This window comes from Enoplosus armatus, chromosome 1 (assembly GCF_043641665.1).
Source record: "Enoplosus armatus isolate fEnoArm2 chromosome 1, fEnoArm2.hap1, whole genome shotgun sequence".
Taxonomy (NCBI): domain Eukaryota; kingdom Metazoa; phylum Chordata; class Actinopteri; order Centrarchiformes; family Enoplosidae; genus Enoplosus; species Enoplosus armatus.
In genome coordinates, this window is record NC_092180.1 from 8,647,862 (window position 1) to 8,665,240 (window position 17,379).

General features: G+C 39.6%; 2 protein-coding genes across 2 annotated transcripts; one reads left to right on the forward strand and one right to left on the reverse strand.

The window, feature by feature from the left end:
• The first annotated feature begins 2,458 nt into the window (after positions 1–2,458).
• On the forward strand, positions 2,459–10,571 carry LOC139284944 (KH homology domain-containing protein 4-like). Its single transcript, XM_070905333.1, has 14 exons — positions 2,459–2,593; positions 3,596–3,866; positions 3,972–4,091; positions 4,224–4,297; positions 4,674–4,726; positions 4,876–5,081; positions 6,017–6,225; positions 6,611–6,671; positions 6,946–7,003; positions 7,216–7,451; positions 7,914–8,018; positions 8,639–8,724; positions 8,809–8,927; positions 9,341–10,571. Exons 1-14 carry the CDS (start codon positions 2,565–2,567, stop codon positions 9,469–9,471), a joined length of 1,758 nt encoding a protein of 585 aa, XP_070761434.1. The 5' UTR covers positions 2,459–2,564; the 3' UTR covers positions 9,472–10,571.
• A 159-nt stretch (positions 10,572–10,730) lies between these two features.
• On the reverse strand, positions 10,731–17,138 carry LOC139288027 (fibronectin type III and SPRY domain-containing protein 2). Its single transcript, XM_070909267.1, has 12 exons — positions 16,863–17,138; positions 16,373–16,468; positions 15,798–16,031; positions 15,624–15,646; positions 15,072–15,193; positions 14,213–14,377; positions 13,920–14,054; positions 13,571–13,724; positions 12,755–12,888; positions 11,988–12,120; positions 11,722–11,898; positions 10,731–10,993 (listed from the first exon to the last, which is right to left on the reverse strand). The coding sequence occupies exons 1-12, from the start codon at positions 17,136–17,138 to the stop codon at positions 10,744–10,746; spliced, it is 1,899 nt and encodes a 632-aa protein (XP_070765368.1). The 3' UTR covers positions 10,731–10,743.
• Between the last annotated feature and the right edge of the window lie 241 nt (positions 17,139–17,379).

Below are 17,379 nucleotides of genomic sequence, written 5' to 3' on the forward strand. Positions count from 1 at the left end.
CTTTTTGTTCAAGGCTGGTTTCAGATTAGGATACTAATATATGTTAAAGATTGTTGCTTATTAAGAATATTTCCTCTTTAAACAGTATATAAATGCCATAACAGCTAAGCAAATGATGGTTAATAAGATGTATTGACCACGGTTATCTTTGTTTCTCTCTTATGACAGAATTGTACACTCAATCAGGGGATTTCTTTGTTCCTTCTGATTCACATCTTGGTCTGAAGGCACGGAAAAAAATTAGAAACTATTCAATGAAAAATAAAATAATGTCAATTATAAGTTTGCAGTCTATTTCCTGCAATGATTCTGCAAGTCTGTCCTCTTACTTGTGTCATCTTCTTCTGTCTTTTTTCACTCATCCTTTATTAGCCTCCAATATGCCTTTTAAATGTATTGAATATTTGCACTGCGTCTGTGTAGCTGTCAAACTACCTCTTTAAGTTACTTGTTTTACTTTAAACAAGATTTGGCAAAAGATACATCTCAAACTACATGGTGACTTGCTGAGACCCTGGCTTGTAGATCTACTGCACCGACTTTAAAATGGACTGTAGAAAACAAAGTGAAACTCATTTTGTATTTCACTGAGATGGCACATCAAACAAATCTGTCAATTTTCAACACTGAGTGGTAGAATACCAGATCTCAACTACGAACAAGTTGTAGGAACAGCCTCACTCATCTCCTCCAGGTCAGTCTTCATTCATCATTTAGAAATATTCAAAACATTTTTTTAAGAACACAGTAAAGCATACAGACCGTTACAAATGACAGTAACATTTGTTTTGTTCTGCCACATATGGTTAAAGCGAGACTATGTAACTTTGGTCACTGTGCCTAAACTATTCTTTTTCATTTAGCTAAAATGCTAAACTAATGTAATAGTAGCACAAGTGGAAACAAGTCATGAAGTCAGCGAAGTGACTCAGTAAAGTGCGCCATACAGCAATATTGGCCTTAAGTTTGCTAACGTTGGCTAACATTAGCCACCATAATCTACTGGTCATACCAGACCGAGTAAGGCTGTAGCAGCTAAAACCCCTGAGTGTATTGAATTGATCATGGGTGTGTTTTATTGCTTATGAATTCAACTTTCCATTTGTGGAAGATGAGGAATGTGTTCTTCTTTCCAGTGTTACATATTCTCGCTTCAAGGCTTGGCATGAAAACCATTTGGGGTTAGGGAAAGATCATGGTTTGGTTTTAAAAAATGACTTGGTTAAGGTTAGGAAACATTTGTGCTCATGGTTAAAAGAAGACAATGTTGGCTGTTGGTAGGAAATGGGAAATAAACAATGGTCTCCTATGTCTAAATCACTTTGTTGACCCATCTATCCACCCCAAACCTCCTCCCTTCAAGGTTTTACATTTCTAAAGAAGCCGTCATTCAGCTTCCACCTTTGTTCTTGACAGAGTCAATAATTCACATTGCTGCTAGAGGTCCTTGTCAGCATAGACAGTAGGTCGTCTTACACATTTGAGCAAACAACACAAACTTTCACTTTTCTTATGAGGCCAGTCTCTCTCCTCTTTAATACAGATTAATACAAATAGTTAATTTCCAGTCTATTTTGTATATACATAGATATGTACTGTTTGTTCATTTATTATGCACACTTTATGCTATACTATTCGAGCAAACAGACTGTTTGTTGGATGATATGTATTTTATCTCCGTTTAACATTATTTGAAAATGCAGAAAATCAAGAAATGAATGAGGGGGCTGCATTATTTTTTATTTTATGTTATCATATTTTTATAAATATATTAGAATGTTGTCAATGAACAAAACCAAACCAAAAAGTTGAACAAAGGTGAATTTGAGTCTGTGAGTCTGTGGGAGCTGGCTGGAGATTGCACAGAACAGGAAACACATGCTTAAATTCAACTGTTCTGTTGTGTGGTCTTCAGGTAAAGTGAATAGGAGACTAAGCGAATACTGATAGGGCGGAAGTGTAATGTAACTGTACCTTTAGCGCCCAGCAACTCAGTTTTGCCCCATGGCCCCCTAGCAAGTTAATCTGGTCATGGTACTCCTGAAAATAATTTATGGGATTTTTCTACACTTATATTTTCAATAGCTTGGCTGTAAATCCTGTATGAAGTTAAAACAATATGTGATTTATGTTCTCTAAAATAGGTGACCTTTCTTTTCTAAGGATGTTCAATTATAATGTTTATGAATTGCCTGTTAGACTCTTCCAGATAGTGTTAGGTTTTTTTTTGTTTTTTTTAACTTTACCTTTATTCGGAAAACAATCTGGCCACTACAATATCAAGTTGTTTACAAAGTACAATACTGAAAATAGCATATAAAAGAAAAAGCACCATAGGTCTAATCACAAATTAATTGTTTGGTTTTTATACATTTCAGTGCTTGCTTGAAATGTGTTGATCAGATAGTGTTGGGTTACATAACATGGAAATAGCTCAACTTCCGCCAGGTCCGTCAGAAAAAAATCGCCGGCGCCATAGAGAGCAGACCGATGGCTACCGTCGTTCATCGTCAACCATATTAGAAACTGTTTTAATTTTACTGCAGAATTAGTGAAGTGGTGCTATGTCTTCGGGACTGACTGGACAAACACCGTAAGTTTCCGTTTAGTTTGTTCGTTGTAAATAAATTCGGTAACTCTAGTAACGTTATGAGCTAACACGAGCCGAACAGTAAGCTAGCCAGCTAAGCTAACATTAGCTACAGTGGTTAGCTTTACCGTCCCCTAGCTTACATGTTCATGGCCTGCTAATGACTGTTAGCTTACGAGTTATCATTTGTGCGTTTAAAAGTCAACACCAGGCGGCTGACATGAATGTATGATATCAAATTACGTTAATACCACATTCATCCAAGTCTTAATTGTATATGTTGTTAATACGAACGTCCAAAAACAGTATCGTACCTTGCTAAGTTAGTTAGCTAGCCCTGCAGTAGCTTAAGTGCCAGTTAACGCTAGCTAACTTTTGCTGCTGTTAGCTTAGCTGACAAACATTTACCTAAGCGCGGCACGAAATACAAACGGTGTTGTTAGCTTCATTATAAAGACGATAAATAAATGCTTTATCAACGAAAGACCTTTCAAAACTTCCATTTATCTATAAGATAACATATCTTTTAATGGAGTATACGAACGTTATGCACAAACGATCCCCGTGTCGTTTGAAATAACGTTATTGAACATGCTCCATCAAGGGTTTCTGATTTTTTTTTTTTTTTTTTTTGGAACATCAATGTGTATAAGTATGTTTAGACTACGATACAGGGACTTACAAAGAATGCAGGGTGCTATAATATGTTCCCCGAGCCCCTCCTTCATTTTCAAAACCACAGTTAACAAGCCTTGCCGGTTTCTGATGTGATGACTCTGTTATCTAGGTAACATAATTGTTACCATTTGAAGTATTTAGTTAAAGGCACTGAAGTCTCAATTTTAATCTTGATGTTTCGCCGCTCATCTAAGATCCAACAGACTATCTTAGAGATTAAAATGGCAAGTCAAATGTATGCATTTTTTCTTGATAAAATGGTGTAGTAAAAGTGAATTGTTATGCTCATTAAATATTTTGTTTGTTTTTGTTCTCTTTTAATCCCAGGTGCCTAACCAGCCGCTGGGATCAGCCAGCTCAACCGAAACAGAATGTAGATGTAAGGCAGCAGAGGAGTAGTGAAAATGCAGCCCACCCTGTCTCTTTATCGGGAGTCGTCAGCGCCGCTGGTTCAAACAGCACAGTTTCCCAGCCATCACAAGGAGAGCAGCCAGCGCCTCAGGGAGGAGTTGAAATGGCTGCGGCCATGGCTGCTAAAATAAATGCCATGTTAATGGCAAAAGGAAAGCTGTTGACTCCTCCACCGTTACTTGCAAAGGTGCACATGATTTAAAAAGCTGTAGCAAATCACTGTATAATATGTCTTGTTTATGCAGTCTTTAGAGAGCTTACAGTTTTCCTTGTCATTTCACTTGTCTTTTAGACCCCTCCAAGTGTGCCTGTGCCTACCACTACAGAAGAGATGGTGGTCACAGAGGTCGACATAAATGATGTACCCCTAAATAGCAGGGACCTTCTTACTAAAGGCAAGACACAGGAGGAGGTAAGTGGAAAGTGGCCACGGCAGTGTTACTTTTTTCACACCACACACTAGTTAAGACAGTTTAAGAAAAGTCTTAAACATGTAAACATGTTTTCTAAAAATCCATCTTATGTCAAATTTCCTATTTTTCAGATCCGACAGTTTAGCGGAGCAGTCATCTCAACAAAAGGTCATTACATGGCTGAAGTGGACAAGGGTAAAGCAGGGTATGTATCAAAACTATAGATGTCCTGATCAAGTTTTCCCAATCCAAGTCCTTTAATACTTTACATTTATATTTATATTTACCTAAATGTTGATTGAATATGTATCTTACACATTGAAAACTGTTTGTCTATGACTCTTTGGCACACCTATCCTTGGTATCAGCTCCGGGCATCACTAACTAAGATATGATCTTGTTCCTGTCAAAGAAATATTTGATATATTTAAGTTTCACGTCATTCTGATAAGAGTGGCTAACTTGGTAGACCTAGGTATATGGTATTTATTTGATCCAGTTAAAAAAAATATATGTATTTTTGACCAGTTGTTGCAAGCTATTCAATAATTGCTTCCCTACACATCTTTGCTTTCTTTTAGACAAAGACCGTTGTATTTGCACGTCCAGGGAAAGAACCAAGATCAGGTTAATAGTAAGTAGCAAATCTGCTCAATATGCAGAGTCTTGCATTGTCTGTAATGTCATTCAGTAATGTCGTAACCATTCTGAAACCTTTTCTTTGTCGCACGGGATTGAATATGGTTGATAATCCAAACATTGTTGACTTTTCTGCAATATCAGAGGCTGTTATTAGGATAAAGGAGATCATCTCTGAAAACGTGTTGAGGGCCTCGGCAGCTTCTGGAGGACAACAGGTGCCTGTAATGCCTCCACTCACACTCTACCCTCAGCCTCCTCGCCCCGTCATTCCCACACCTGTGCCACGGATGCCCAACACCAACTCAGTGCCAGGCCAGGGACATCGGCCCGCAGCTCCTCATTCAGGGGTAGGCAGAAGTGATGTCAATGTTGAAGTTCACCCCACTACAGATGGTGATGAAACATCTTTAATGTCCAGGGGATTCATTACTATGTTACCATGTCATAAATATTTGCACTGCGCCATCTAGGAGGGATTTACGTCAGGCATGTCTTTCATACCCAGACTTAAACTACCAGTGAATTATTTAGTTCAATCACTACTTCTCTTTACATTGTAAGCAGTCATCTGACTTTGTTTCTATATATCTTTGCCATGTTTAACAGTGACAGACAAATCAGCTGTATACTGTGCTCAGTAGTTGCAATTTTTGTCATTGTGTCCATTCACAATAAATAAGTGTATTCTGTGTTGATAGAGCTAGTTAGCTTCATAGAACTGATTTAGATGAGAGTTTGCTATGTTGGCCCAAAATCAATGACCACATTTTTAGTTTTTATCCTGAAATGAAAGATCCTCAAAGTCTTAAACATGTTACCAAAAAAAGTGGTAGAAAATATATGAAAATGTATTTTTGACATCTTTAGCCTATAAAGATGGCTAGCAGACAGTACCCCCAGGCACATGAGGTAGCAACATGGATAAAGTCATTAATTGGATGCGTAACATTGGCACAGGAGATAATTGGATTATTTTGTATAGAATTCATTATGCTGCTCATGACTTGTGTGTTTGAATATACATTGTCTGTGGCTTCTCATTGTGTCAGAGTGAGGATTTTACAAACGGAGGTAAAGAAAGTGAGGCAAATGAAGACCATGTTGCCTTCACTGATACTCACCTCCCAAATTAAGTAGCAGACAGAACATCTGTGGTCTACAGGGAAAAGCCTTGGATTACTGCATCTGCTTACAAAGCTGTTTTACCTCTTATTTTAGATGTAAATAAACAACTTGATGTGTAGGACATAATTATGACTAAAAAATATTCCGTTATCCTCAGAGTTTTGTGCACACAAAGATTTTTGTGGGTCTGGACCAGGCATTGCCCTCGTTCAACGTGAATGAAAAGGTTGAGGGTCCAGGAGGTTCGTACCTGAGTCACATCCAGACTGAGACGGGGGCTCGAGTCTTTCTCAGGGGAAAAACTTCTGGGTACATTGAACAAGCATCTAAACGGGAGTCTTTTGAGCCTCTTTATGTCTACATCAGGTATGTTCATTCCAAATGCTCACCTCTGGCAAACTTCTTCAGTTCCCTTTTCAGTTTGTAATTCAACTTTCTTGTGTGGTTGTGCTGGTAGCACTATAAGCCTAACTGTTTAAGCTGACAGACTGGAAAAGTAGGCAATGGATTAAATATGCACATTTGTTGTTCCTGAATCATAACAGGATATGACTTGACATGCTTGGTGCAAAGAAGTTATTTGTCTGAATTAAGTCAATCCAAATTTAAATCCACGTTGTATGGTTTTGTTTTTGGTTAATTTGTGACTGAAACAGCCAGCTCTGCTTGCATATGAATGCTAAAACCTTCTATTTGCTCTGTTAGTTCTGTTCTGAGTCTGTTTCATCATCTTTAACAATGTGTATTACAGCCACCCAAATTCAACTGGTTTGGAGGCAGCGAAGAAACTCACTGAGAGTCTGCTGGAAACTGTAAGTATATGATATTGTCACCACAGATAAGGTTGTGGAGTTTAATTAAATGATGGGAGGTTTAAGAAGGTGAAACCATTAAAGCATATGGTTTTCACTGATACCCACCTCCTAAAGTGAAAGTGGTAGTGTGAACCACCTGATCTCCAGAGATAGGTTTTACGTGCTCTGCACCTACCCACAATGCAACGCAACTGTTGAAAATAAATCAACACAGCCTTTGTGGATTGTTGTCTAGCTCCTTACATAGTTTTTGTTTTCTCCTATTCTCCAGGTGAGAGCTGAACATGCCCGTATGGTGTCGATGTACACAGCCACAGGCTCAACACAACGTGAGTATTCTTTTACGCCTTGAAACTAATTCCAACAGGGTGACCAAATATCAGGTACTAGCTGCTTGCATTCTTCTTGTGGTAATTAATCCTCCCTTGACGTCTTTAGTGGCTCAACAATAGGTTGAAATAGTAGGTCACAGTTGTCAAAACACCGTTATTGATTCTTGTGATATATGCTATTAACTCCACGTTCTATACTTTCATTTCAGCATACGCAGCACATGGATTTCCACCTAATAGCAATTACTCTAACCAGGGGTCCTGGTATAACTACCCAGCAAATGGGTATGCTGGCGGCTATTCAGCGTACCCAGGAGCCGGTGGTTATTGGAGTAATGCAAATGGTCCCCCAAGTCATTCTAACATGTCGACAAACCCTCCATCTTCTCAGGCAATGGTTCAGTATCCGGTGTGTCCTAGGAAACCGCATCCCTATCTCGTCCAGGTACATTACCAAAGTCTGCCACTAATTATTGATTTCAGCATTCATGTTTTAGTTATTTTGTCCATTTGATTTAGACTGTAAAATGCTAAAAATACTTCTAGCATGTAATATAGCCTTTTATCTCGATCTGATCAGCTACCAAGATACCCCAAATACTCATTTTATGATATAAAGCTAGCTAATCAGGTAAAATCATGTTTTACAAACGGTAACCAGCAAAGGGTTGGCATTATTTAGTCAATTATGTAAGAGATTGACCAGTTTCAAATTTCAGCTCCAGTTAAAATCTGCACACACACATTAAAAGCTTCATTAAACTCCAGGTTAAAAGGTTGTGGGGTCATTGTTTATGTACTAATCCATATTATAATGTTATCCGGATACATTGAGGAGTTTTTAGTTGGATTTTTTTAAATCCTGCTTCAGCATCTGTGTGTATGTTTTGGTTTTGCTCTACTTAAGGATCCTGGCAGCAAGGAGAAGGTGGAGCCTGAAGGATCTCTAAACACCCCCCCTGACTCAGGAAGTCCCAAACGTCATTTCCAGGAGGGGGCTAAGGAAGGACAGGTTAGCTGAAGAGTAACACCTGCACATATCACAATTTAACATTAACATATTTGTCACTCAATAATTTTGAGTTCTCAATCATTCTGTTTGAGTTACTGCTGACAGTTTAATTGTGTGGTCTTCATCATTCATAGATAATGGAGAAGTTTTAGTTCCCAACATTAACAATCAACCCTCGCAAGCACTTAAGGCTCTGTCAAATTCATCTTTCTCTAGTCATGACTCATCTTTTAAATGTTTAAAATCACCTAAATTATGGCTTTTTAGAATATTTCTAATCTTGCTTGTTAATGTAGCCTTTGCTGACATACTGCCTGTCTACATATGATGCAGGATGACACACAAGGGGCAAAACATTTTGTTTTAAAGGAATATATATACAATAAACTCAAACTAGTTCACACCTAGATTTTGGTTTATATGTTCCAGTTTTCTCCTGAAATTTTAAATTAATTTGTGACTTTTTTTTTCTTCAAATGAAAAACAATCTGGTTTATTTTTAGCCCTAAGGATTTGAAAAGGTTTTCACATGCTAACAAATGCTTTTCTTATGGATCAGATCTTTTCTTTACATGTTGAAGTTTTTAATTGTGTTAAATGTTTTGTACTTTTCTGTTTAGCCTACCAGCAGCTCTCCAGAGGGCCCTGCTCATCAGGATTCTGACCTTCCTGCCTCCAGTGTTGGAGAGGAGAAAGTAGTAGAAAGGTCTGTTGATAGATGTCATTTCTATTGCATGTTATTCTTCATGAATCTTGTGTGGTGTAGATATTGATGTTTTTCTCTCTTTAGGATTCTGATGCCTCCGCCTCCACCTCTCTTTGTGGCTCCGGCTCCTGTTGCACGCAAAAGGCAGAGAGACGCGGTGACAGAAGATCCAGCCAGTCTGCCTGTCAGCGCCGCACCATTGGGTATGCATTTCTTTATTTCCTAATATTCTGAGAGCCTGAGTACTCAGACATTTCTTTTGTAGAGTTGTCTGTTGCATGAAATGGCATCTCCCCCCATGGAGGAACGGGGAGGAGTGGAGACCTGTGTGAATCTCTCCACTGGTAGAACCCACTAACATGTTCTTCTTGTATATGTTTTTTGTCTTTCCCTTGTTTTCTCTCTCAACATGTGTCCCCGGACCTGCCTGTTATGGATGTGTGCTCTGCTGCCGTTTCATTTGATATCTTCCCTCCTCTGGCTGTGGATCAAACGAACTCAAAAACCATCGCTAACTTGGGGCTCCTCAATGGGTTTCTTTTTGTTTTGTTCTCTCTTTGTCCCCCCCCCCCCCTTTCTACTTTTCTCTGTCTCTGTTTTTGTTGTGCCCTTACAGGTGTTCAAGAGGAGGTGTGCGAGAAGAGGTCTAAAGTGGACGAAGACGCATCAGGGTTAGTGCCCTATGGAGGAGATTCCTCCGATGAAGAGGAGGAGAGGACACGCAGCAGTAAGACCGATAACTCTTAACCCCTGCCCCATCCCCACTGCCCAGGATACCCACAGACCCAAAGTCTACATTCAGTATATCATCACAATTTTCAACCTCAAACCCCATAAAAGGAAAAATCCACCCTTGCATTATCATACACTGTTTTAGGACTACACCAGAGTTTTGCCATGTTTTACCCAATTTACTACAAAGAATGAATCCGTTATTGCTGACCGCTTTCCAAGCAAAATGTTAAATGCTTTTGTTTGACATTTTTTCCCTCTATCCAAGTAGGCATGGTTTTCCATTCATATCCGATAGGCACTTTTAAAAATAAAAAAATCTGACTGTCGGGTTGTCTTCATATAGCAGCAGTGCAAAGTACAGAAGATTAGTAGTAAGCAGGCTTGTTTTTGATGTTTGGTGCTCTCCTAAACAAAAGGTTTATATTTTCATGTCCTGGTGTAGGTTTTGTTTTGTGTACTTCTGTTTCAGTTAGTTTGTTCATGCATCTCCCAGTATGTTTTTCTATAACTTCTCACTATAGGTGGGAACCTGTTGGGTTTTAGTCACTTTATGCCCACCTTTATAGCAAATGTAAATATAGATAGCCTGCCAACTAGTTAATTGTGCATATGTTTGTAGCCACGTGACTTAAAATGCAGCACATCTTGCGGCTACGAGGATATGATTTTAGAAAATACAAACCTTTTCTACAGTGTTTTTCTCCCTTGTTTTATTTTTATTTTTTTACTCTAAGGGTCTGACTCTAAAACGTGCACTTAACAATCTCTTAAATGTCAGAAACTTTCTGTTAAACAATATATACCACTATTAAACAAAACAGCAAATTTTAACAGTGTGAAAGTATTCAGGGTGGATTTTTCCTTTATGTGAATACAATTGTATAAAAACAAGTGGATTTCTTTTTTTTCTTAACACTTATTTCATTTTTCAAAGCATCTTTTGTTAATCAAAAACAAGCCCCTTATTTCCTTTTTTGAATTTAAACACTTGGTCTGCTGCAGTTGCTGATGGTATAAATACATATTGTAAAATTCAGTGAAACTTTTTCTTATCTTGGAAAATGGTGTATGCCTGTTCCCATGGAATACTATAATAAAAACATCTGAAAACCCCTTATTGTCTTTAGATCCCACACTGCTGAGGAAGGTCAGCAGATGGGTTTTATTCATTTCAGTGTTAACAATGTTAGGGTTTTCTAGGGATGTCACCCACAACTTTGGTAAGTATTAAAAACAGTTATTTCACTTTTTTAACTTTTATTTTAGTAGATCTAGTCGCTGGGGTCAGATGAATGTGTACTCAGGAGCCTCTATGGCGTTGTGCACAGTAAGAGCTCCTGGGTTATCCAGGCCAAAGCAGGGGTGGACGTAATTTCGAAAGTGACAGTGGAAGGTGTGAAGGTGTTGTTCCAGATCCACATTAAAGAAGGACAGAGTTCCCCTCTCATAGTCCAACGCCACTCCTATCCGCACTGGGTTCACTGTAATCCTCAGGTCAGGACTCCAACCACTGTGTAGAAACTCATATTTATGCCTAAAGAAAAGGAAAAGAGCAACATTAAAATTGTGGATGGCAAAGAAGTTCTGAATATAAAGCTTTTTCTCTCCTGTTTGGGATCATTTTCCCACTCTGTCAGCCATTAGTAAAGCAGATGCTGCATCATGAGCCAACAGCAGGATTTCAAATTGCGGATTAAAGAAAATGAGAAATGTGATTGTAAATTGCGCGTAGGCAGAATCCCCAAGAAGATGCCCACAATGGAAACCACATTCAGGGGCTTGTGTGATCTGCTAACTGTGACAATTCAACTGTCCTGCTTTGTTCCAAGAAGAGTTGCCATAGCAACACTTATAAAGTAACATTCAACTGTGGGCTCTTCTACCTTCAATGGGCTTAGTTTGGGCATAGAGCAGATGCACAATTTTTTTGCTTAGGAAAGGAAAATTTCTGGTGGCTAAAAATATAGCCTTGGCCCAGTTTCCATGAACTGCAGTAGTAGTCCCTCAGAGGATCAGATTGTCTGAAAAATCTGCATCTATGTGGTCTGTGTAGTCCTGTGAAAATGAAAGCCAGTATAAAACTCCAATAACAGAATAGACTTATTTGGGAGGACTAACAAATAGTACTGTCAACACCAATCACAGACAGAGAGCATATGAAAAACAACTGTATTTATGTTTTACAGCTGGGGTCTCTGAGACTTTAAGCAGAAGAATAATATCCACAGTGATGCTTTTTTAACAGAGCTGGTGCACTGTTACCTGAATGGAGTGAGAATGTGTCTCATACACCAGGAGGTATTGTTGGCTCCGAGGTACGAGTTCCTCTCGGTGTCCTCGTATGCAACTCCGATCCTAAACTCCGTCCCATCATCCACCTCAACTTCCCAGTAATGCCTGCCTCGCACTGGAATCAGATCACCCAGGACAGCTACACATCTGTGAACACACACGCACTCTTATTTTACATGTATCCACACTCAAAGGGTAATAATTTCTGTCACACAAGTAGCCACTGTATACTTTACCTGGTAAAGGTGTTATCATCTGAGGCCATAGCGCTAATTGGGAGCTCCTCATCTCCATAAAACATGGTGAAGCCATCTTCAGAGATGGACAGGCAAGGATGGGCACTGTCCTCCAGGAGATAGAAGAATGTACCTGCACAGGTAAACACACTTTAGTCATCATATAAATGAGCAATGAGTGATGGAAAGCACATTTACTGAAGGCACTTGAGTGTTTTATACATTTGAAGCTACTTTGTACTTCTACCCCACTATTATTATTTAACTTTTTCTTTTCAGTTTAAACATAAAAAATATGATCAGTACATTCAATAAGATGCATTGTTAGAAATGCAAGTACCCAACAAAATATGAAGCAGTTAAAATTAGCCAGGCCTTGACCACTTGCATGTTAATGCAGTGGTTCCCAGTCTGAGAATCTGGACCCACACAAGGGTTCGTGAGATGAATCTAATAGTTACAGTTGTGGGAAATTATGGGGTCAAACAAAAAAGGCTGGGAACCCTTGTGTTAATGCATCAGTAATAATGATCCAATAAAATAACAGGATATTTTTCATGAGTACTTTTACGGTTGATACTTTGGGTACATTTTATTGGTAATTCTTGCGTACTTCTACTTGAGTAAAATTTTGAGTGAAAGACTTTTACTTGTAATGGGATATTTTTATAAATCAGTATTGCTACTTACTTAAGTAAATAATCTGAATACTTCTTCCACCACTGGCCAAAAGTACCACGAGCAGGCTGATCCATGATGCTTCTCACCTGTTGTGGAGACAGTAATGACGTCACTCCTGTCGCTGGGCCCGCCGATGTTGACTGCTTTCACAGAGATGAGGTAACGCCGTCCTGTCTGCAGCTGGATCAGACACTGACAGGTGGGCACGGCTACTATAGACCTGGGGATTTAACCAATGAGGCTGATATCACTTCCTTTTTAAACATATGAAATGCACGGTGATGACAACTTAATGGATTGGCCTGTATTTCCATACCATAGTAGTGAAATAACAAGGCTTTACACTTGAAATAACATCTTGTCTCACAATGTCTGAAACACTAGGTGGACAAATGGGGTGCTTAACTAGGAACCTTGTCATATTTGGACCATGCACCCTGTTGAGTTAATACAGTTTAGGCTCATCTATGTAAAAATACACAGGCTATTTAAATACATGGTTTGACTGTTGTCTGAAGTGACCAGATGAAAAATGGAAATGACCCCACATGCGAGGACAGTATTCTAGCTGAGGCTAACAGTGCTGCAGGAGCTGAAGCTAAGAATAGATTTTCTAGGACAGAGTGTGTCTTGATTCAGCAGCTCTATAACCATGGGACCTCAAAAATCCCAGGCAAGCACTAACACAGGCTTGTTTATGGATGTTTTAAAGCAAAAGCCTTAAATTTAAGGACAGGCCAGTGAAGACAAATATCATGGGGTGCATCATCTTTGAAGCTCTGCACGTCCACTGCAGCATTTCTGCTTTAACTGAGCCATTATATCTTTGTGTGTGAACTCAGATCATGGCACAATTCAAGGAAAGCACAATTAAATCTTGCTGTTAATAACACAGTTCTTACTCTGTGACTCCGCTCTGTGTGCCATCCGTAGCCATCTCACTGAGCTCCACAGTGTACGAGTCTACAGGGTTGGTGTTTCCTGACTCCCAACGGATCAGAGCCGCCTCTGGACAGCTCGAACACTCCCTCTGCTTGATCACTGGAGGTGACGGCACTAGGGAGAGACGAATCAACAATTTAGACTTTATTCTCTCTGACATCAATCATGTCAGGCTGGAGCTATAACAAAATAGAAAAAAAAGAACCTGAAAGTGATTTTAGGGGACATCCTAAGACAACTGAGCAATTATTTAGACTGTCACAAGTTTAATGACGCCTCATGTAATGTAGGAGTGGGACATTTATTTACCTGTCATGTATAAGGCCTTCTCGCTTGCTGGGCTGATCCCTGTGGTGTTGGTAGCCGTCACCCACAGTTCATACTGAGCGTTGGGCAGCAGATCTGTCACAGTGCAGTGGGTCTCCTTCACTTTCACCTTGCTTACTGAAAAGCGAGCACAGATTTAATTTTGGCTGTGCTGAAAGAAAGTCACCATATCCTTCAGAGAAAATCAGAAGATTCCCACATCAGTAGATACTGTTTCAACAGTAGATGGTGTTATCATGCAATGTTAATCTGCAGTCAGTGTCTCCGTGTTATACCATGTGGTGCACAGGTGCTGTCTGCTGGTGTGTCCTCCAGCACTGGTCTGTAGTAAAGCTCATAGTACTCCACCGTGTCGTCGGAGAACAAGCTCCAACACACACGCAGGGACGTCTGGGTGGCAGAGTTGGGCATCTGGGGGTTGATTACTGGGGCAGATGGAGCTGTTTTTACATTGGAGAAACATTATTAACCCGGTTTTGTTATTAAGTCATGCCATCAAAAGCGCTAGGATGACAGTACAGGAGCAGTTTTATAAAAAGCAATAGTTAATCACAGCTAGTTTCAGCTCAACACTGACAACTATGTGCTTTTATTTATTATAATTCTTATCTGTATTTAATTTAATATTCCTTCCTGCCTAAACACAAACAGAACAGTTGATTAAAAATGACTGATTAAAATATGAAAGAGTATAATACACTGATGAAAAGCTAATTTTGCCTTTATTTCTTTATGATCTTTCGGCCCGTGTTCCTTAAGTCAAATCGGTCCTTAGATACTGTTCTTTAAATATCATTGTAATCCTGTAATTTTGTCACCTCCAGGATGTTCAGGGAGATCCAACTGATAGTTTCCAACATCCACCTGCTGGCTTTACTCCACCACTACCAGCGTCTAGACTCTGGGGGATCCTGTCCCATCTCCTATGTGGGTCTATGTTTAATGAAGATTGCTTCAAATTGATGGGGTCTAATCATCATATTCTCTCTCTGTTGCCAACCTCAATAAAAATTGTTATACACACAAAGCTAGTAAATTTCTAATTAATGGTCTCTGGGCAACCACCACACCACTAACTCCTCTATATTATAGACTACAGGTAGGTGAACTGGAGGAACGGTTTGTGTATCAGACCTGGAACTACGTTGATGGAGTCCATCATGGTTTTGACATCTGACAGGTCAGCAAGCGGTGTGTTAAACTCAAGACTTGTCGCCAACGTGAGGTCTGTCTCCTCTTTGGCAAACTCCTCGATGCTAGTGTTGAAGAAAGAGACAGCTCTGAGTACAAAGATTTAACATAAAGCTTGTGTCATGCCATTCATTTCGATAAGTCAAACTGTATTTAAGGTCCACTTACTAGCTTATCCTGGAGCATTTTGTGGTCTTCTGCAGTGGATGGAGTTTGCTTAATTGCTCAAATTCAAGGAAACTGAACTGTCTCAATGCTCTGCAAAAAGCTAGTAAGTGGACCTTGAGTTAGGATTTTTATGTCAAACTACTTTTTCCAAGGCCAAGAATTTACTGTCAAAATGTGTCTACTTACATAATATTAGTCTGAAACTAGGGGCAAAAACACCTGGACACACAATTATCAATGATTTAATGGCCATTAATGGTTAGGCTTTTGAAATCACACTGCAGTGTCACACCATGTGACATACTCACTGAGCAGCGTCATAATTACCTTTTAATGGTGGGCATAACTGTCTGTCAATAAAGGTCAAAGAAAGCAATTGAACAACAAAGTCAACAAATGTAGAAATACTAATCAATACATCAATACCATGACAGGAAAATCCTCTACTTGAGCCATTCATCATCATGTATACAACTGGAAAAAACACACAAGCCAGGACACCTTCAGGAAAAGCCTCTTGTCTTGGCTGCGGTAGATCTCCTGGGCCGCCTCAATGAGCTCCTTGGAGGCGTCCATCGCCCGACCACAAGCCAGCAGCTGACCGTACAGGGCCTCCAGCTTGCCTTTCTTCTCCTCCTCCAGTCCAGCCGCCCTCTCGTCACATCGCTGAGACAACGTCTGTAGCACGTCATTGTAGTGCTGCTCCAAGTGCTGCTCCTGACGGCCAAAATTCTCCTGTACATACGTTCATATGATCATAGTGGCGCAGTTAGAGATTTACACATTTGTCATGCATTAAATAAAACATGGAAAGAAAAGGAAAATGGAGGGGAGGATGACAGATCAAGGGAGGCAATGAATGAAATGGATGTGTTTGAATCTTGAGTTCGGGCCCTCTGGGAGTCACACATAGACTTTCCAGTTACATCTGAACTTTATTTCTGCCTTTCAGTTCAAAAACAAAACAATAATAAAAATAAGTATTCCCAAATGCTCACACAGCCATAACTCAATGTCAGAACACATTCCAACAATCTGTTTCAATAAACTAAAAGTCTTTTGAGTGTGACATTTACCTCCACAGTGAGAAAGATTTCCTCCAGATGACCTGCAAAGTTCTCCATCTCAGCAACCTTCCCTTGCAACCGATTCCTGATTATGATGATCTCACTCTGAAAACAGATGAAAGTCATACTTCTGCCCTTTCTCTTTTTATTTTAAACCAGTAACATACTATTTTTCAGCCTGTGCTGTCAGGATTTTCCGCTTATATCTGTGGCTTGATAAAAAAAAAAAGCTTTCATGCAGACAGCTCCATCTTCTGGGAATTAGCTACAAAGAAATCTGAAATTATAGATTAGTCCACAGTCCTGTAATGCCATGGCCATTTTAAGGGAAATGAATGGATTTTAAGGGCTTATTTTTTCCATTAACCCTTGCATTTCTAATGGTGCTGGTTCTGTATTTATGCAGCCATTTTCACCAAGATCCTCTTGATAAAAGTGATTTAAATCACTAAATGTTTCATTCGAACATCATGGGTCAAAGCTGTGTTAGTTTCCCCACCTCGGTTTCTCCTTCCTTAAACACGTCATCTTCGTCATGTCCATCCTCTGCCCCAGTGGGAGATGGAGGGCTGTCCTCACAGGGCTCAAAATGAAGGGACTCGTTGGTATCGACAGAGAACCTCTGAAAGGTGGAAACATCTCGGGTCGCCCTCCCTCCTCTGTCTGAAACCACATTGTAGGGCTCCATGGTGGTCGACTCTCTGCTTAACTCCTGGTGCTCAGCTTCTTCTGCTATCACATCCAGTATGCCTCCTCTGATCTCATACAGGTCCATGAGAAGAATGACTGTGGGAAGACAGAGGTTTACAATGAATTTATAATTTCATGTTAGTTTTCATGTTAGCCCTTTCTGTTCTACATCAGTTCTGTTGATCTGCAGATCAACAACCATTTAGTGTAAAATTCTAAAAAATCCTGCATCAAATAATAGCTGAACAGAATGAACACAACAGAATATGAGCTCAAAACTACTCATATTTTAACCAAGCAACTTGTCTGTGCAATCTGTTAATTCA

What these genes read in the sequence shown, in the direction of transcription:
- LOC139284944 (XM_070905333.1), top strand. Translation starts at nt 2,565, where the DNA reads ATGTCTTCGGGACTGACTGGACAAACACC. An exon ending in AAGGCAAGACACAGGAGGAG is followed by an intron (nt 4,092 to 4,223) that starts GTAAGTGGAAAG and finishes CCTATTTTTCAG; the next exon opens with ATCCGACAGTTTAGCGGAGC. An exon ending in CCTCTTTATGTCTACATCAG is followed by an intron (nt 6,226 to 6,610) that starts GTATGTTCATTC and finishes TGTGTATTACAG; the next exon opens with CCACCCAAATTCAACTGGTT.
- LOC139288027 (XM_070909267.1), bottom strand. Translation starts at nt 17,138, where the DNA reads ATGGACCTGTATGAGATCAGAGGAGGCATACTGGATGTGATAGCAGAA. An exon ending in CTCCATCAACGTAGTTCCAG is followed by an intron (nt 14,378 to 15,071) that starts GTCTGATACACA and finishes ATGTAAAAACAG; the next exon opens with CTCCATCTGCCCCAGTAATC. An exon ending in ACACAGAGCGGAGTCACAGA is followed by an intron (nt 12,889 to 13,570) that starts GTAAGAACTGTG and finishes TTAAATCCCCAG; the next exon opens with GTCTATAGTAGCCGTGCCCA.